The following is a 21,500-nucleotide window of genomic DNA, read 5'->3' as shown; positions in this document are numbered from 1 at the left end:
GAGGATTCAATTTCTATATCAGATTTGTCTTAAAAGATTGAACACCTGTAATAGTAAAGCCACTTAATGGAGAGTCTACTTATACATAATATATACAGAATGTATGATGGAGAGAATTTTTAAACTCTCTGGAGAATACAAAAGACTGAGCAAGGCATATCCAAGATGCACCTCACTGCAGAGGTCTTCTAAATTGAATTTCTATAAACTCTTTTATACACAACACAACAGAAGTTGATTGGCCTATCATCAATTTAATTACATGAGATCAGAAACAGAATTTTAAATAATTCTCCAGCGTGGCAATTTACACACTTTTCATGAGCTCTTTACGGAACCATACAGCTAGTACTGCAATGAATATCTATTTTATAGACAAACTGAAATGGTGTTCCGTACTAATCATGTTCAGGGTGATCTAGACAGCTAATATTTGTCATATCCTAACAAACCACTTCAGAATGAACTGACTTTAAGCTAAAACACAAAAAGCACCTGCAGAGCCAGAAGGAGGGGGGGCTCCAGATCTCTGCCACTCTGTTGCTTCTGCAGCCAGCCTGCGGATATACTGGTCATTAACACACAGCAGAATGTTCTCTGGTTTAATATCAGTGTGGATAATCCGACACTTGGCGTGCAAATAGTCCAGTCCCTGCAAAACCTGCAGAGAACAAACGACAAAGGAAAGTCACATACGGGTGACAAAATGTCATTGTGTAACTTCCAAAGTACACCAAAGAGCCAGGATCTGGTAGTTGTGGTGCACAATGTGACCAAAAGCTTGATTTTATTATGAAGCAAGCAGTGAAAAAGCCAGGTTACTATGGAAACTATAGCAAAATGAGCGTTTTACTTGATCTTCAACCTACTGTTGCTGAAGGCGTAATTCCCATTCATTTTAGCACTATTCTTCTAGGCTTCCCCATCCTTCCCAGCTTTCATTTCTGTTCTTGAAGCATCAATTACAAATGGAACTTGCAACAAAGCGTTGCACAACACCTGTTTGTTTGTGTGTGTGTGTGTGTGTTATTCAACGGGATGATGCCTCCAGTATTATATATTAATGTACAAGTGTGTGATATATGAAGGGAAGATACATTTTGCAGCCTGAACAACACACCCAGTCAACCTTACATGGGAATAAGTCCCATTAGGGCTTGTTTTCAAATAAGGATGCCTATGATCAGGTCAGGCCCTTGAGTGGAGGCACCACTGTGACATATTGGGATGTCCATTTCACAGCACTTTGCCAACTCCTTTTGCATATCACCTGACTCAAGGGACTGTTCCGTACTCACAGAATGAAGAAGCAGCAGGTCAGTGTGCCTCTTTGGTTCCACCTCCTTTAGTTGCACCCATTAGGAACCAGGGCAAGTGGACAGGGCAACTGAGCAACAACCCACCAATTACCCTAGTTAGGTGCTGTCACTCCATCTCCTCTTCACCTCTTCCCACAGCCAAAGTGTGGGGCAGAGAGAAGTGAGCAAACAAATGATCCATCATCACCATCCAGCCTTTTGTTCCTGTGTGTGTATGGCAGTTGTGGGATGGCACCCACCTGCCTCAGTTAGTAGCAAGAGTGCCTACATCTTCCCTTTGTTTCACTCTAGCTGTGTCTCCCTCCCTAAGTTAACCCAGCCAAATGATTCCCTCCTCCTCCTCAACACACACACACACACACACACACACACACACACACACATTTTATATGAGCCCAACTGGAGCAAACAAAAATGCTCCTGGAGCAGTAAAACACACATACACAGTCCTTTGTTTCCACTTTTGGGAACTGTGCTGCCTTTTTAGAAGAGTGCCTTGTGGTTTCCTGTGATATGCAATAACCTACCCTGTTTTGCTGCCAAATCAATCAGAACAGGATCACTGATTCTGCTATTACATAGAATCTGATTCTGCTATTAGAGAGAAAGCATGAGAAAACTCTTGAACTGGCCTACTGATTCACAGCAGTTTCTTGTTATCCTTAAATACTGTGTGAAGGACCTGATCTTGGGATCCTAGAGCATGTGATGCACAGGATATCCACCAATGAGAAGTCATTGTTACAATTTTGATCTGCCAAAAGTGCAGCAACTGACATCACAGAGAGTCTCCAGTTGCACTTCGGAGCACCAAACGCTTGACAGAAAACAACAAATTAGTCCCAAATGTAGTATATATAACATGCCTGGTGGATGATTCTTTTTACACAGAGTAGTGGAAGACCCTGATAATTTGATTTGATGATCCATTTCAGAAGATGGTGCCCCAAAACTTCAAACACCATGCAAATATCTGTAGCTGAGTCAAGGCTGAATTTCCGGGAACATTTACAAAGTCAGCTATTGCTGAATACATAGCAACACAGAAAAAGAAATTTCATGCTTAGTTATTGTGTATATACCCATTTCCCCCTGACTATCTGCATGCAGTTTTCTAGAATAGCTACACTTTGTGGCAATTTTACACAGCTGCCACCAGTGGTGTGGCATTCCTCGTGTGGCTTCCCCATGCCGTGCACTGCCACCAGTTACCAAGAGGGAGAGGTAAGGCAATGGGGCACTTGGTGTGGGTGCAGTGGTTGAGTCAGCCCAATGCTTCCCCCCACTGCACATCCATTGCGCTCCCTGCCCCACCCCCGGTAACCAGCAGCAACATATGACATTGGGAACCCAGATGAGCAAGGCTGCAACATCCACCCCATTACAGTGGTACCTCAGGTTACAAACGCTTCAGGTTACAGACTCTGCTAACCCAGAAATAGTACCTTGGGTTAACAACTTTGCTTCAGGATGAGAACGGAAATTGTGTGGCGGCAGCGGGAGGCCCCATTAGCTAAAGCGGTGCTTCAGGTTAAGCACAGTTTCAGGTTAAGAACAGACCTCCAGAACAAATTACCGTATTTTGTGCTCTATAAGACTCACTTTTTTCCTCCTAAAAAGTAAGGGGAAATGTGTGTGCGTCTTATGGAGTGAATGCAGGCTGCGTAGCTATCCCAGAAGCCAGAACAGCAAGAGGGATTGCTGCTTTCACTACGCAGCGATCCCTCTTGCTGTTCTGGCTTCTGAGATTCAGAATATTTTTTTCCTTGTTTTCCTCCTCCAAGAACTAGGTGTGTCTTGTGGTCTGGTGCGTTTTATAGTGTGAAAAATACAGTAAGTTCTTAACCCAAGGTACCACTGTACTGGTATCGCACCAAAAAGTATTCTAATTATTAATAGTCCTATGAACTTTCACTGGTGAATTCCAAGCACATAGGGATACAGAAATATCATAAGGTGGTACAAATCAGTTTTCCACATCAGTTGGAAAACCCAAACAATACTCTCGCTTTTTTCCTATTGTCTTCCAACATTCAAAAAGGCTCTTGCCACTCAGAATTAGAAAGGAAACCTTTTTGTAGGTTGTTTTCTTTATATGGCTGAAGGAAACTGAAAACATACTTGTGCCAAACAGCTACACGTTGTGAAATTTCATCACTGTGTAAGACAACCATTTATGTTTTAACCCAGTACTGTATTTTATTAAATCCCACATTTTGCTGGATTAAAGATCGCAGAAAAGTCTGGTTTTAAAAGGATACGGGAACCATTTACTCCTGAGATTTTGAAGTCATCTAATAACTGAACTACTCTCTCTCTGTTTGGGTCATCTGCGTCAGTGTTGCGGACCTGTAGGGTGGGGGGAAATCAAACACCATAAAAAATCATTTAATGTTTATCATTTAATCTTTATCAAATCCCATAGGTTTCCAAGACACTCTCCAGATTCTCACCCCACATTCTTATTTAGCAAATCAAACAATCAACTTATGTTAGCATTTCTGACTATTCTTGAGCAACTATGTCCATACTAACCTTGCCTTATGCCCCAGCCGGGGCGGAAAAACCCTTCATTAATCAATTCCTAAACAACACTGTCTAAGTAGCTGTACTAATGCTGTTACTTCTCGTGAGTCTGCATTTACCTTTCCCTCCCTCCATAAAAATGACTGAAAATGTACTGCTGGATACATGAAAGGAAGATTACCAGCTAAGGTAATGGGATGACATGATACCTACAACTGATGACACAAGTAGCAAACCAAACTTGAGATGAATTACCCACTTGCAATAATTACAATAGCCATATCTTTAAGCACCAGGCAGAAACTTTCATCTCTAACCAAGACTTTGACCTTTAATTATCTGTGGCCTTTTAGAAGTGTGTGGGATGTTTTAAATGTATTCCTCCCCCCTTGGTTTTAATATATCTCTTGTGGATTTTTTTTATTTTTTTTTTGTCTGTTTGGTTGGTTGGTTGTAAGTTGTCTTAGGCTGCCTTGGGCAAGATAAAACGACTAACCAATTTAATAAATAATCTTCTGTCATTTTTTAAAATGCTCTGGAAACAGAGATAAAAATTTACCTTTACAAATTAAAGAAAAATAATAACAAATGCCTAATCTAATCCTGTGTACAGGATTCCCCTTTGTATCTAGTATGGAGCAAGATATTACCGTGTTTTTCGCACCATAGGACGCACTTTTTCCTTCCTAAAAAGCAAGGGAAAATGTGTGTGCGTCCTATGGAGTGAATGCAGGGGGGAGGCAGGCGGGAAAAGCCCCCAAGAGCCACACACAAGCTCCGTGCGCTCTTGCGGGCTTTACCCCAGGAGGGAGAAGGGACTGACTGGCCGCATCAGTCCCTTCTCCCACCTCCCAGAAAAGCCAGGAGAAGCCGCAATCTCTTTAAAGGGGTTGCGCGGCTTCTGCGAGAGGTGAGGGAATCCCCCCACCTCCCAGAAAAGCCAGGAGAAGCCGCAATTTCTTTAAAGGGGTTGCGCGGCTTCTGCGGGCTTTCGCGAGAGGTGAGGGAATCCCCCCACCTCCCAGAAAAGCCAGGAGAAGCCGCGATTTCTTTAAAGGGGTTGAGCGGCTTCTGCGGAAGGTGAGGGAATCCCCCCACCTCCCAGAAAAGCCAGGAGAAGCCGCGATCTCTTTAAAGGAGTTGTGCGGCTTCTGCGGGCTTTTGCGAGAGGTGAGGGAATCCCCCCACCTCCCAGTAAAGCCCTGCACAGCATCTCCCGGCAACGAGAGGCTGCATGGGGCTAAAGGGGAAGCCAAAACAGCAAGCAGGATCCATCCCGTTCGCTGCCTTGGCTTGTTCCATAGCTGTGCGCAACCCCTCCGGCAAGGAGAGGCTGCACGGGGCTATGGCTTCTTTAGCCCTGCGCAGCGTCTCCCGGCGAGGAGGGGTTGCGTGGGGCTAAAGAGGAAGCCAAAACAGCAAGCGGGATCCATCCTGCTCGCTGCCTTGGCTTGTGCCATAGCCGCGCGCAACCCCTCCGGCAAGGAGAGGTTGTGCGCAGCCTGTACGCTGCTCTTTGGGGCTGGGGGGGGGAAAGATTTTTTTCTTGATTTCCCCCCTAAAAACTGGGTGCGCCTATGGTCTGGTGCGCCTTATGGTGCAAAAAATACGGTATATTATGGCTGGGAGCCATTTGCTGATATTTTTAAAGGATATAATTTGAAATTGAATCATAATCATCTACTTGTGGATACTCACAGATTTCAGCAGTTTGATTTCATCCAATGCTGTTTCTGTGTAGTGTTCAGCACTCTTTACAACTTTCATTGCCACAAACCTCTTCCCCCTAAGTGGACACAAAGTTTAGTACTAAACTGCCTTCAGGAATCAGATAACACTAGCAGAAAAAGACCTGAATGCTCAGGATCATTTCCTACAAAATACAAAAGCAGGTTCTCTGTCACTCCTGAATGCATAATTTCCCCCGAGTTAAATAAAAAGTAAACTTGAAGAAATAATATGCAAGGGGGAATATGAATCAATTTTTATTTTGTACATAGAACTGTTACCATGTTATTTTTATATATTTTTTTAAAGCATGAGATGAAACCTCTGGATTTGAAAACAAGGAGGAACATTCTGAGGAAAAATCTCATGTTGCTGGTCTGTAACAATATTCCATGCAACTAGCAGAAATTCCTTCCAAAAAGAAAAAAAGACTTACTGGATGTCCCATGATAACCACACTGTAGAAAAGTGTCCCCATCCCAGCTTTCGGATCACATGGTATCTTCCATTGAACAGATCCCCTATTTTAACAAGATGGTAGCCTCCTAGGAAATGTAAAAAGAGTTATTGGGTCAAGAACCCTCAGGGATATTGAGAAACTCACAGGTCAATCTATGCACCTGCCACTTTTAATCTCTCTTAAAAACAAATGAAAAAAAGAACATTTGAGAACACACAATTGTTGGTAGAACCATGCAATTTCTTCATTTTAGATATCATGCAAATAAATCCTGACAGCTTACCAAAGAATAATATCAGGCACAATATAGAATAGATGGTGTGTTTTCCCTTCTCAGCTTCTGCAGAGAAAATAGCTGTAGAGTGTGCTATTCCTCTATGTGGGAAGGATAAGCAGACCAGCATGGCTATGTGCAGGTGGTACAATCCCACTGGGAACTCTCAAATCTCTTTATTTTCTCACTAAATATACTCCACAATAAGAAAAAGTATCTTTTAAAAACACTACTGTTTAAGAAATTTCAAATGTCACATTAGCTATGAGTTCTGGGATTGGGACAGATAGAATGCATTGCTAACTGCTTTCTCCTAGCAGTAGCAAGAACATTTGGATTTAATGCTTTTCCTTCCCTCCATAAGAACAGGAATGCTACCCTGGGATTTTCTTTATTTGGTGAAGCACATGATGACACACCACTTGGCTGCAACTGCAGCTGAAAGGGGATGTTGATTTGTAAGGTCTAGTCACAATATTAAGAAGACCTGGTGGCTACTCTTCAAATCTCTTCATAAGATGCTGGGCTCATAACAGAACAGAATGACTCAGCTAAAGCATAGCAATATCCTTAAAAGAATGAGAACCTAGCGTGTCTCTAAGATTTCCATGATGAGGGGCCTTAGCCATGAGATAAGAGAATGATCTGATGGGTAATCTACTCAGTATTAAGGTCATACTGAGAACATGTCAATTCTATGTGCTACTACAGATGCGTATGTTTTGTTTAACGCATTTGTTAGCCATCTTAAAAAAAAGTATTTTCTCAATTGGATGTCACCTACTGAATTCAGGAGGATTCCCAGGTCGCGTCCTTGGACTTGCAGGCAAAGTGCAACCCCATATCCAGAGCCAATTGAACCTTCTTTCTGGAGAAGACCAACTTCCCACCCACAGGAGCTCTATTTTATCTGAATTAAATTTCAGTTTGCCTGCCCTTGCTCATGTTAAAATTGCCTCCAGATACATAATTGACCACTAGTTTATTAATAGAAGCCAATGGAGGCGCATACATTCAAGCCCTGCCTTTGTTCAAAGAGCTTACTCAATATTTATCAAAAACAATCTAGAGAGAAGACGGGCATGGTGGGATCGGTTGCCAGTTGATGTACGATGGTGTTTATTGTTGAATTACTGACTTAGAGACTTGTCCCTCGACCTTGGCAATGCTGGATTAAGAAAAATTATGACCTATGTGAGCTCCTATTAAAGAGCTCCCCTACACCATTCTGCCAATGCATTCTTGCCCCCTTCTCACATTACCTTTGTACTATGGTTGCCACCACTATTGTGGTATTGTTGTCCCCACTTTGTGCTATGGTTTGCCACCACTGCAAAGGGTCCAACCATGTGGGAAGTTGCATATCTGAAGAGGTTCACACATCATCCTAACCACCTAAACGGCATTATCAGCCAACCCAAATCAGCCCACCTCAAACAGGAGCTACTTCACACAAAAACAATTCATTTTCTGACATTCACGCCAGGCAGCTACAGTACATCACTGTGATCCATGAGGGCAGCACCTCCATTTAGGCCCCCGAGCTGTACTTGTTACACCTACACACATACTTCACAACAGCATCAAGCGTTGTTTGCAATTGTGTGAACCTGCTCTTTAACAAGAAGGAAAGCTAACAATGCCATCGCATACATTGCTACAAAAAGATCCCATTAAATTAAAAGACGCTTACTCTCAGGTATGCACAAAGGGGAAACAGGCAACATCCTACCTTTTAAGAAATGGCTTGGTGAACGTATTTCCTTGAAGCCTGGTTTGTTCAGCATGGGGAGTTTGTTATTAATTTTTAAAATATATTTCTGGATCACTATATTGGATTAAATAATGCAAGGACTCTAATGCAAGAACTATCAAAGCAGTCTTGTTTTTAAACACTTGCCTTGTCGCCATGGGCAACAAGGAATTTCATCCAGGTGAGTGACTGGGCTGCTGGAGGATCGATGGAGTGCTTCAACCCTTCTCTGGTAGCTTGCTGCATTGCTATGCTGGGGTTGAAGGAGGTTCCAGGGGTGGGGATGAGGGGCTGAGCACCCATTCCCTTCTCCAGCATCCTTTCTGTGCTGGACAGGGAGGTGGGGAAACTGCCTCCTTCTGTCAAGCAAAGAAACCAGGCAGACTGACATGAGGCAGAAGTCTGAACACTCCATCCCTCTTCTGACAGCCCACTGCCATTCCAAGCTAGCTGATAATGGGTAAGCCCCCTCCTGCGTGTTCAGCATTAAAAGGAAGAGGGTTTGCATCAGGCTGCTCATTCCCTCTTGCTACCAGTCTACCATGTTTTCATATACAGGCACAGCAGGTGACCCCCCCCCCCCCGCATGTCTAGCATAGAACACGCTGGCTGGCAACAGAAAGACAGAGAGATCCATGCCTTTTCTGCCAGCCTGCTAAATTTCTATGCCGGGCAAACAGTACACCCACACAAAATGAAGTCAGTGGAGACATGACATGTTTTTCATTCAGTTTATTCCATTGAGCGGGATGCTGAGTATACCAGTTTGGGTCACTAGAGCCAGGATTGGGGAGATACAGTCATGTTTGCAACATTTTACCATTGAGAATTCTGTGATGTGAAGGTAGATATATGGCATTTAAATGAAGGAAATGACTGTCCTTTGCCAATTCCTGTATGACACTATGTCAGTGCTTTATATATAGCAAGTGGGCCCAAAATGTACGGATTTATATGGTAATTAGAGGAAGCACAATCTCAGCACCTGAAGAGCAACCAATAGCTTTCTCAGGTATCTAAAGGTACCAGTACAAATTGAATTGCTTCACCCAGTATTCTCTAGCATACACTGGGGGTCCTATACTGAGCTTCCTGCAAACTATGGATTGCAGACAGTAACTACCCTTGGGAATGCAGTCTCCCTCTGACCAGAACAATTCCCCCCCTACTTATTCCAAATTCTACCAGTGCATTGGTAGATGGGTTAATCCAGTGTTGTCCCTGGCATTTTCTATGAGGATGATGTTGCTTTGGAATCTCACCCATCAACCTGCTGGAGAGGCTTACCAGACAACTACATAGTTTTTACTTTTCACTCGCCATGCTTATGAGCTATTAGGCTTTGTTTATTTCCTGGTTTCCTGATGAATTTTATGGCTCCTAAAGTTCCATTTTTTTGTTATTAAGTTTTTATTTCTGATGTTTGTTATGCAGTTTTGATGTTAACTTTAATTTCAGTTGTAAATATGGAGCATATATTAAATGGAAAGCTGGTGAAGTAGTAAAAAGTTAAATGAATAAAAATACTGAGAAATACCTTAAGCTAGCATATGTCTTGATGTATTAACTTTGATATGCTAAACAAACAAGGAGAATGTAGTCTGGTAGATGTTTGGTCTTATAAGAAGAAGCATTAGTCTATCAAGTCCCCATAGATGTTTTCCTTTTTCTATCTACAAAGCAAAATCACTTACTGGTTGACACACACGATGTACCAAACCAGGTTTACAACCTTAATTATTGGTTTAAAATTATGATACTCAAATTGTAAAATAAAACCTCTCACCTTTGCAGTAATCATTGGGATCTTCCTGCTCATCATCATCTGATCCCAGGATTTCCTCTTCTTGTTCAGGAAGATCATTCTCTGAATGGGCAGCAGGGCCTCGATGTTGGGTTTCTGGCCTAGGAGACATCGTAAGTTTGTAAGTCGTAAGCTTTTTATTGTGTGTACTTAGAGCAAAGGAAGAAAGAATATGCAAAGACTAAAATGCAGTTTGCGGTTGGATAATGATAGGCAAAAGAAATATTCCTAATTTTTAAAGAAGTAACTGAAATGTAGATGCATCACATCTATCTCAGTTCACTTTGGTTGGAACAAACCCTCTCAGCAGATACAACTTGTGCAGACAGCTCCACATGTGCAGCAAGTACCAACATTCAAATTAGTACAGTTTCAAAAGATACCAGTCACAGCAATGTCTAGAGCTGTCTTCATGGAGGATCATGTTGAACAGTACACCAATCACTCCCACTATGATTATGTCAGGTATTTGCCTTGCTCAGTCATGGGGAGGGAGTCAACTGCACTTTTACCAGGTACAGCTGTGCTTTGTGATGCATTTTGTCTGTAGCAGAATGTCCTAAGCTGGGGGCGCTAGGCCAAATGACTGACCCTCTCCAAAAAATGCCAATCAAGAGGCGGGAGAGGCAGGCAGAGAGTAATAGCAGCAAGAATTCAGGCTTGTAATTAACTACTCACCTTGTAGCTATAAGCAAACAGGAATTTCATACTGGCAAGGGAGTGAGCTGGTAGAGGATGGATCTCTCCATCCCTCCTCTGCCCAGTCCACTTGGTTTCCATGCCAACCATGGAGGAAGGAAAGCACCTCCCTCTCTGATCAGTGTGAAAACCAAGCAGGATGGTGGAGGAATGGTTCATTTTACATCTGCTTGATAGCAGGGTTCTTTGTTTTTGTTTTTTTAAAGAACTTTCATTTCCATGTTGGTTGTGAAGGGGCTTCCGTTCCTCTCCAGCCAGCAGGGAAATGCAGGCTGCCAGTGTCTCAACATTTCAGTGTCTAAACATTTCAGCAGGCTAGTAGTTTTAGCAGCCTAATTTATCTGAAGGACCATCTATACCTGTATGAATCTGCCCAAGATCAGAGTCCCTGCTCTCTGGCCTGTAATAAGGCAGGTAGGTTCTAGGAACAGGGCTTTCTCAGTGGTGGTCCCAACCTTTGGAATTCCTCCCCAGGGAGATACACATGGTTTCCTCATTACTGGCTTTCAAAAATATTTTAATAAAAAATAACAGGCATTCAGAAGGCTTCAGCAGTGTAGGATAGTCCTTAGGCTAAAAATAACTGCCAGTGGCTCACAGAAGACTTGCAGTGAAAACTGCTTGGTGATGGGTTCAGGATGAAGGGAAATTTTAGGATTCTGAATTATTTTCTATAAACAGCCCCTCAGAATGGCTTCAGTTTGGTCATCCTATTACAGGTACCCAATTGCATTCCAGCCCTATAAGTGACTCAGTGTGCTTCCATGCAGTGGGACAAACCCATCTTTATGGCTCCCTAAAAACAGGAATTTCAAGCTACTGTAAAGAGTGGCAGGAAAGAAAAACCCAATCTTTCAGCAGAAAGAAAAATAGTCATGCATATCTAGAAGCATGTAACTACAACTTGCATGCTGTCAACTAGTAGTTGTCAGGTTTTAGACTGACTGCTACAGTGATCCATGACATATTATATTTGAATACCAAGAGAAACATACTTATATCTAGTCACTCCCTGGATTTTGTTTGTTAAATACTGAGTTGCTCAGCTGATCATAAGGCATAAATCAATGCTCTGAAGGTCCCCGACCCTCTGGTGAAGATTTTTGTGTGTGCACAGGGTTTGCTGGTGGTAGGAGGAATAGCCAAAAACTGCTTCCCTCTTCATTCTGTTCTTACTGACTGCTATGTGACACCATTATATACAACACATAACAGTTATTTTGCAGAGTAACAAATAAACCTTTTGTAAAGTAACTGGTTTCACAAAACAATCGTGAAATACAGCTATTGTGGGGTTTGGTGTAGGGATGTTCAAACAAAAATAAATAAATCAGCATACTTGCAAAGAGTGCTCATGTACACTTCTGGAACATTTTACACACATTCTAAACTGACTGTTCCCTCCACACACTCATCTCTTGAAGATTTATTTAAACTCCCTACACCTTTCTTTGGCAAAAATTAGAAGTTGTAAATATTCACAGTTAGCCTAATGCGAGCAGAGCACATACAGGAATAAACACAAAATCAAATGTTAAACAAGAGTTAAGACAATTGCAGACAATGATTTTAAAAAATCGTAACACTACTCAATAAATCTCAAACCTAGAGAGGAAATGAATAAGGTTGAAATCAATGTGATCCCTCTAGAAGCCACACCCATCACAGCAAATCTCTTCATTGATTACGTCATAACTATGGGAACGCTGAATTGTTAAGGTTTACTAGATCGGTTTTTGATGACAGAACGTTCTAGGGTATGCATCAACAAGGAATTAGGGTAAGCCTTAAAGCCAATTTTCCAGGCAAAAACGCTGTTTGAAATTCCCTGAATATTCTGCAATCACACATCTCTTCCACAAGCACAATCTTCCTGCAGCAAAGAAGTTACTAGAAAGCCTTCATAAAGCTTTTGAGAACTATCCTGGATCCTTTATCTAAAGGAAGTCTGAATGTCTTATCACTGAGTGATGTGACAAAGACTCAGAGAGCTCAATATCTTTGCAATTAATTATTTCAGGTCCTTATACTTTCAAAATGAGAGTGAACGATTATTTGCCAGGGAGTGAAAAAGACCACACAACACTGCAGAGATGTGATTGCCTTTCAAAGGTAATATTTTCTCTCTATGGTTTCTTGGAAAGTATGTGTACTTTCGCTATTAAATCTTTTAAAAATGCTCAATACAATCCCCACAACTGCTCCTGCCCCGCCCTCCTAAAATGTATCCCTCCTAAAATGCACCCCAAACGGGCATGGGCAAGGATGGCAAAACATGCATAGGAGGTACAAAGACCTTATTTTAATACATCATTTGATTTTAAACAATGATTTATTTGAGCAAATTTGTTACTAAGAAGAGAAACCTGAAAGCATCTTCTGATTCATTTAAACAATTTAGAAGTCAGCTTGTAAGCAGGGACAAAAGGCTGATGTGAGAGTTCCAGAGACTGCATTTCAATGAATAAGAAACAGACAGCTGTCAGAACTGCCACACTGCTAGAAACACATCAAATGCTAACAGAAGCCTTGAATGAATCCATTTTAACATATCAGAACATTTGGCAGACATCCACCCCAACAAGCACCTTGGGCTTCTGAACATCTACTTGCTTTTACAACCTAACTTCATTGGATTTGTTCTTAAACTAAGCATCTGGTAAGATTACATGCTAGGGGATGTCCTCAGTGTCCTCAGGAAGATTTATGAGCTTAAACGGAATTCAGAAAAGTCCTCATTGAGGCAGTCAAACTCCCTTTTTTCCATCTGGGTTTTAAAAAATGCTGTAAAAGGCAAGCTTACCTGCACGAAGCACGGACTCCCATTGATGCAGGTATCTCTGAAGTCGGGCCAACAGTTTTCGAAAGAGCCATCAAAAATTAAATGGCACCCTGGTGCAAGTGATAGCAGTACATAAATTGCAAGCAGAGGGCTGGTTCTTCCTGAACACAGCAAAGCTTTGTGCAAAAGCAAGAGAGAAAAGGAATTTGCCTCCACCACCTAGCTGCAGATGCATAGCACTGCATTGCAGGTAAATGCCTTGCAGCATCACTGAAGAGAGTTGCTCTCAGCTAATTTGCTTCCTGAAAAATTTAGCCATGCTCTGGAATGACCAAAAACTCATCCTATTCTTTTGATGCTGACCAACTTCCAAAGTCTTTCCAGATATACTAACTATGTAGCCTAACTGAAGTGAAGCTACGAGTTTCCTGTTCAATAATAAATTTCCTTCAGAACTTTGAAAGAAAAGAGTCTCACAGTATTGATTATACTGTATGAGCACAAGAGCTCAAAGTATTAGCTTCTCTGTGCCAGTAGGTGCCAATTATTATTCTAGCTCTGCCCAAAACAATTCTATGGAAAAGATAGAAGACAATTTTCATAAAGGCATCCCAACCTAAACAAGACAAGCTTCTTCATCTCATATGTTCTTATTAAGAAATAAACAAACTGGACAATTGCAGAGGCAGGTGCCAGTATCATTCTTGGCTATTGTATGGTACTTCTGCAACATATTTAGCCTTTCAGTTCATGCTGGCATTTCAGTGATTAACTGAGCTGATGAGCTATGAAAACCAAACAGCAACGCATCTGTCTATGTAAAAAGCGGTATACAGCTGAAAAGGCAGAGAAAAAGTTACACGAAGCAAGACAAATGAAGATGCAGCTGAAATACAGTCTGAATAAGTGTGGTCAGCGGCTCCGCCTGCAAACACATTCAAGTTCTAGCTTGCACATCTTATTCATGAAATAAGCACTAATTTGTGCTGTAACATTCCAGGTATCGCAAGGTACACTGCCATTGCCTCCTCTACCAACAGATCTACTCAGGAGAACAACCGAAGCTCTTGCTTGCAAGTGAATCTGCCTGGCTTCAGTTAGCCTGCTGCAGCTGCTTTTCTTCTCAAACAGATTGGCAAAGAAAGAAGTACTACAGTCGTACCTTGGTTTTTGAACAGCTTAGTTCTCAAATGTTTTGGCTCCTGAACGCTGCAAACCCGGAAGTGACTATTTCAGTTTGCGAACTGTTTTTGGAAGCTGAATGTCTGACAGGGCTTCCGATTGGCTGCAGGAGTTTCCTGCAGCCAATCAGAAGCCATGCTTTGGTTTCCGAACATTTTGGAAGTCAAACGGACTTCTGGAACAGATTCAGTTCAACTTCCAAGGTACGACTATACTTACTGTGAGAAAACAGACTGAAGTCTTTTACAACTTGTGAATCTGCTTGCAACTAAATGCTAAAACCAAACGGTTACTCTTAGGTAATTCCTTGGTTGCTTTGGGTGGGCATGGAATGCATGCAAGGGACAAACTCTAAAGACTTCCTCCCATGAAAATCAGATGGTGCAAACACAGCCAAAGACTGGAATCCTATATGCATTTACATGGGATTGAACACCCATGTACTCAATAGAACTTCTTTTGAAGAATCAAATAACTAGTTCCACTCACTGAAGAGGGTCTGGGGCTTGAGATTCTCAAATGGCAACTCTCCCAACCCCTAGCCAATGTTACACAACAAGCTTTTTTGAAACTAAAAGGATCTTTCAAACACAGTTTGTTATATGGCGTGAGGCTTGCTGTTCAAAATCAAAAAATCTACTGGGAATGCTTTTTGGATCCCAGACTTGATTGCATATGCAATTCATTTAACCAACAGTCCTTAACTAAGGCTGCCTGTAACTCTGATTCTAGTTATTCATGCATAAGTCCCATTCAATTGTATGGGGTTCACTGGTGCAGAACAGGTAGCAGAATTGCCATACTGACTGTTTCATTTAATAATCTAGATAAAGTAGGCTTCTGATTATGTCTTCACAAGATATACATCATACAGTCGTACCTTGGTTCTCAAACAGAATGTGTTCCGGGAGTCCGTTCGACTCCCAGAACTGTTCAAAAACCAAGGAGCAGCTTCTGATTGGCTGCAGGAGTGTCCTGCAGCCAATCGGAAGCCACAGTGGACATTCGGCTTTCAAAAATTGTTTGAAGACTGGAACACTCACTTCTGGTTTTTTTATCATTTGGGAACCAAAATGTAGGCGTTCCAAGGCGTTCGGCAACCAAGGTATGACTGCACTGTCTTACAGTATGCATGCTTAGTCCTTTACTGTAATCTACATTTCCCATATTTAAATGTATGGAGAATGAAGTAAGGTACATATTCTATAAAGAAAAACCAGTCAAGTTCTTGTTCTTAAAAGTTATAATTAAGCAAAAACTCTTGCTTCCTCTCCCACAGACCTGAGAATCAAAGGTTTTCTATTTTCTTAAAGAAAACATGTCAATTAATCACTAGCTTTAGAACTATAAAACTGTATGACTTCTATCACTGAGAAACAACCATAGGGTAGTTCTATTTTAGCTATTCTACTTATACCAGAGAACACATACCAGAGTAATTCGTTCATTTCTTCCTTCAGGCATTCATTCTCAGGATGAATGCCACCAAACTGTGTTCGAACAACAATAATGCATAAAGAAATAAGGTGATGCACTCCCAACCCGTCTGTAACCATTAACTGTTCTAGACAGAAATTCAGAGGAAACAGATTAAAAAAATAAAAGGCCAATTAACATGTAGCTTCTCATCGCAAGGTGAAACAATGAACATTCAAGCATTTCATTAGATACCATGCTGATTTATGAGTGAAGACAGGATGTTCTTCAAAGGTGGGGGTGAGGTGAAAAAAACACTTGTATTCATGAGCATTTAACTCCCAGCAAGTAGGAGTTTGGGGTTTAAGGGATCTCACCCTTGTCTCTCTGCCTATAGGAAGCAAGACAACAAAGAAGGAAAAACAGTATTGCAGGAGTGTCTTGCCCTCACACTCCTACATATTTTCCCACTCATTCAGTAGTGCCAGTGATGTCAGAAGAACAGAACACATGGCACAGAACACAGAGCAGACATATACAGATGGATTTGTGTATTAATGTTAAAACAATTCATGGTTGTGGAGAGCAAAAGAATTAGACCCAGCACACAGAATGGCTGCATTTACTTAAAGGGAAACAGCTTTAGTTTATTGTATATCTATGGCTCAGAAGGAAATGTCATCTATATTGTTTTCAGAGTTATACATGCAAAAAAGTAGAATTCCATTGAGGTCCCTGATGGCCACATACTCACAGACCTCTAGGCACTCTTTCCTCTACAGACGGGAGGGCAAGTGGATATCTCCCTAATTACCTACAGCCTTAGCATTTCGTCAGTGCTCTCCATCATAATTAAATCAAAGCCTAGTTGGGGTGTAGAGAAGTGTGAGAGCTTGACTTGTTACCTGCTGCTAATGTTCTGCAGACCTTCTCCCCAAAGACCTACATTTCCTCAAAGCCCTGAAGTACAGGGATTTGGGGAACCTTGTGACCCTGCAAAGAAGGGTGTGTCACTCTCATTTTTTTAATTGTAAGAGGGGGAATGCTGCATCCCCACACTGACAAAAATGCACAGAGGTAGCAGCAAGAACAACTGCTTGCTTTCCGAAGTTCTGGGAGGGAAGTGAACCTTCATTGATGCATTCTAGCTAATGCAGGCAACTAATGCTCACAACCAGTAGGACTTGTGCTGATGACATACTGACTATGCCTGTGTATTATAAATGCATTAAGTACCGTATATTTTAAAAGGTATAGGTAGTATGTAAAACCACCACCTTGGAACACATTAAAAAGCAGCAAGCCCAGGCTCCCACTCAGAGCACACTTGTCAAGAAGCTTCACCCGGTCCCAACTGACAAGTGTATGGAAGACATGTTCTCAAACATTCATAGTATACTTGTGTGTGTGAAGAGGCCCGCAGGGTACACACACAACAAAACAGTAGTTCTACGTATAAGCACCAATGTTATCAGAAGGAAACCCATGGCCAGAAAGCAGCACATATTTTGCAGTGATCACAGGTTATAATCACAGAAAGCACTCTATATGTATTGCCATTTATCACCTCCATAGCTGACCTCTGCCTTGACTTGAATGCTCTCTTTCTTTTCTTTAAAGTGTATTGGCTTTTAGCAGAGATCTGATATTTGACTGTCAAATACCACATGCAGCTTGTTGGTAACCATTTGCCTGGTTATGAGCAAGGCTTACCTCTATGCAGGGAAGCCTGATAAAAACTACTGCTTTTAGAAGACAGAAGACAGGTGGGTTAGAAACATTTTTGTGATCTATTGCACCATTATACGCAAGTCAACATTGTATATTTAAATGTTTCTTAAACTTAAAATATATTTTGATAAATCACTGATAGCTTTGTATACATAGTAACATAGCTGTTGCTCAAAATTATTCCAAAAAAGAAGGCACTATTTAAAGCCTGTTCTTTTAAATTTATGTTTGCTGTTAAGAAATAAGCCTATCCATCAAGTCCAGTGGCAAAATCACACAAGCAGCAGCTTTGAGTGGAGAAATCCACCTAGGGCTCAAAGACCCATTTCTTCTGCCAACCAACTCAAGTGTATGGATGGGCATCAATTGGGAGTGGGAAAGAATGAAAAAGGAAGGCATGGGAAACATGCACAGATCCTGTTATACTTCTTCCACACATACCACAGCTCAGGAGAAATGGGGCTTTGAGCCCATGGGGTTTTGCATTTCATTATATATTGTGTCCTAAGCCTAACTTTGTTACAGCAAAATTCTATCGCTTCTCTTCCTCTGTGATAAAGGATAGCCATGGCTATTTTAAGGCTCTCAGAACTGCCAGAGTATTAGCCATCTTACATATGAAGATTCAAGACATGTTAGCTGCAGAAACAGCAATAAACAACTTTATGTTCTGGGCACCACAGTTCAAGAAGAACACTGACAAACTGGAACGTGTCCAGAGGAGGGCAACCAAAATGGTCAAAGGCCTGGAAACGATGCCTTATGAGGAACGGCTAAGGGAGCTGGGCATGTTTAGCCTGGAGAAGAGGAGGTTAAGGGGTGATATGATAGCCATGTTCAAATATATAAAAGGATGTCACATAGAGGAGGGAGAAAGGTTGTTTTCTGCTGCTCCAGAGAAGCGGACACGGAGCAATGGCTCCAAACTACAAGAAAGAAGATTCCACCTAAACATTAGGAAGAACTTCCTGACAGTAAGAGCTGTTCGACAGTGGAATTTGCTGCCAAGGAGTGTGGTGGAGTCTCCTTCTTTGGAGGTCTTTAAGCAGAGGCTTGACAACCATATGTCAGGAGTGCTCTGATGGTGTTTCCTGCTTGGCAGGGGGTTGGACTCGATGGCCCTTGTGGTCTCTTCCAACTCTATGATTCTGTGATTCTGTGATGTCAAGTTCTTGATTTTTTGACAAGAACGGAACATTTTTTATTGTTCTTTTATACAAGCAATTAAAAAACGGAACTCTCTCAGAGCACTAGCATTAAATGGGAAGCTACCTTGGCTGAACATGTTATAATAACCACTCTACTTAAGCCACTATATGAATTTGTAAATAACGGTTTTGGGTTGTATAATTAAGTTAACTGTTGGCCAACTCTTTTAATTTTTACTAGAATGCTTCCACAGTGCATGACAGCTTCGAAAACATAGAAGAGCGAGCTTGGGAAATTTGGGATTAAATTTCTGAATATTACTAGCTTGCCACAACTTTGCAGTAAACCTTCATGCAGTGGGTTATCACTATGGATTCAATCTAAATAGAGTAAAATATTTGAGACAAGAGACTACACTGAAAACAATGCTACAACTATTAAAACTTTGCAATCACAGCATGATTTCAGAAAGCATGATTTTAGACACAAAAATTGCCTTGACTGTTCAGAAGTGACAGAAATGCTACATGGACAAAAAATAGTGAAGTGAACAATGGATGAGAAGAGGCATAGGGTAGGTGAATAAACGAAGCCACTTGACACCAAGTCAGAATATTGGTGCACCTAGCCTAGCTCTATCTGGTTTTCCAATTGCTCAGAGGCAAATATTTCCCCCACTATTGCTACCTGAGTTAATTTAACTGCAGATTCCAGCAACTGAAACTAGGATCATCTACAAAGCAGTACTTCATTATTGCTATTCTCCAGTCAGAGATGCCAGATTTGGGAGCTTTTTGTGCACTGCATGAGAACTGGAGAAATATGAATAATGAAGGGCAGGACATGACAAACCAGGGGCAACCCAGTCAGATTGGTGGGGTACAAATTAATGACAACAACAACAACTAATAACCATTTGAAAATGCAGACAAAGGGGTTCAATTCAGGCCTATTTCAAAGTCAATAGGGGAAAAAAATTATTAGAGGATTTAATGGCATATGATGGCATCTACACATGTAAGCTTCCAGTGACTGTGCAGTACAATCCTTTGAAATTTTACTCAGAAGTCTCACTTAAACAGGGCTTACTTGATTCTTGTAAATAATCCTTCCCCTCCACCTCAAGTTACTAGCTTGCAAAAACTTTTACTCCTCTCACTTTCCCACATGTAACTCCTGCTTGCATATGGGTACTTGGCTAGTGCTTAAACAAGGGATTACTTTCCTTAATATTCCAGGCTGAAAGAACTTTCAGAGAGCACTATCAACTCTGATAATTACTCTCACTAAATAATGCACATTCTCTGGCTCCATTTTCTTAATCTGAAACCACTTGCCGCTTAACACACACAGAACACAATCTTATCCACACTTAACTGATTTCAGTGGGACTTCTCAGTAAAATTTCAAAGAACTGGCCTATCAATTTAGTCCACCAAAGTTAGTCTACAGCAGCTACATAGAGTACGGTATGGTCAAATCTCTTTTCGAGTTATAGTAACAGGGTGAAAAAGAGAAGACTTCCCTCTTCTATGTGATATCTGAAATGTTTAAAGTAAGTTCCACCCTTCAGTTTGAGTGGGATTATTAAATACTCTTATTACAGTATTAAACTGTAGAACACATGTCTATTGCATTTTAGTTTGCTGAATTTACGGGCAATCTTAGATGTTCAGAAGTTAGTGCACCATTTTGAACATGTTTCAAGCTTCTTGGATCTACAAGGCCAGAACAGCTTATTATGACTATGCAAATAACACTTGAAATCCAGGGCTAGCCAGAACGGCTTGCTATACAATATAAATGTAAATCTCAAGGTCACAATTCAAATTCTGCTTGCACCAGGCTGGGGGGCTCGATTAAGCAGAGATCTTGCTTCCCCCAGCCCTGCCAGCCTCTGCCTGCAGAGTGACATCGGCATCGCTCTGCCAGTGTGGTTTCCCATTTTGCCTGCTAAACTTGTGGGCAGAATTGCTGCTGGTGGGGAGGGGGACCTTCTGGGATGGCAGACATTCAAGACAGAGGACTGAGCAAGCCTTACAGCTGTCATGTGACAGCAGCAGGCCTGATTGCCAGCCAGTATGTGCTGCAAGGCTGCAGATGCTGCAGTGGCCTTGTTGGACAGCGCCCAGGGCTTGGATTTCACCCTACTACGGTTTAAAATGTATATAAATAAATAACATATTTGATCCATTAAGTTTATCTACTATTTTAGATTAAAATATTATCCTTGGAAAAGGAGTCGAGAATATTACCAGCAAGCTGATAGGCACCCAGAGACAAATTTAATGGTGCCCACTTAAAATATGCACAAGATGCAGAAGAGGGTATATCACTCATGTGAGTTTATGCGCTTTTAACACTGAGGCTACCCACAGGATGTAAAGAGTCACTTAGAATTGGAAAATCTGGAAGATTTTTCATTACCATGCCACCAAGGCTACCAGGCTGGCTTCTGCACATCATTTCAGGAAATTATTGTCACTGTCCAGGACACCATTCCACTCTGTTTAAGGCAATAGGGCCACACTTACTTTCTCTGGGCTTTTTCCTTCTTGGCTTTAGTCCGCTTCTTCCGGGCTTGCAATGCTAGAACTAGGAAGAAACAGAGGGGGGGAGGAGGAGGAGGGGTGGGGCAACAGTCAGTAAGCTTTTGTTCAGGGTGAAAAAGAAGGGC

At 41.6% G+C, this 21,500-nt stretch overlaps 1 protein-coding gene across 1 annotated transcript in view; it reads right to left on the bottom strand.

Moving 5' to 3' along the window:
• Positions 1-21,500, bottom strand: part of SRPK1 (SRSF protein kinase 1) — a 30,739-nt gene that overhangs the window by 8,258 nt on the left and 981 nt on the right. Inside the window, exons 2-8 of the mRNA XM_081866610.1 lie at positions 21,358-21,418; positions 9,847-9,965; positions 6,010-6,118; positions 5,544-5,631; positions 3,581-3,668; positions 2,186-2,292; positions 496-661 (exon numbers count right to left, since the gene is read on the bottom strand). Coding sequence (XP_081722736.1) covers positions 496-661; positions 2,186-2,292; positions 3,581-3,668; positions 5,544-5,631; positions 6,010-6,118; positions 9,847-9,965; positions 21,358-21,418 — 738 coding nt within the window. The remainder of the gene's footprint in view (positions 1-495; positions 662-2,185; positions 2,293-3,580; positions 3,669-5,543; positions 5,632-6,009; positions 6,119-9,846; positions 9,966-21,357; positions 21,419-21,500) is intronic.

The sequence above is a fragment of the Podarcis erhardii genome (assembly GCF_964252035.2).
Source record: "Podarcis erhardii genome assembly, chromosome: 6".
NCBI lineage: Eukaryota > Metazoa > Chordata > Lepidosauria > Squamata > Lacertidae > Podarcis > Podarcis erhardii.
This window is presented reverse-complemented; position numbering and strand designations above follow the sequence as displayed.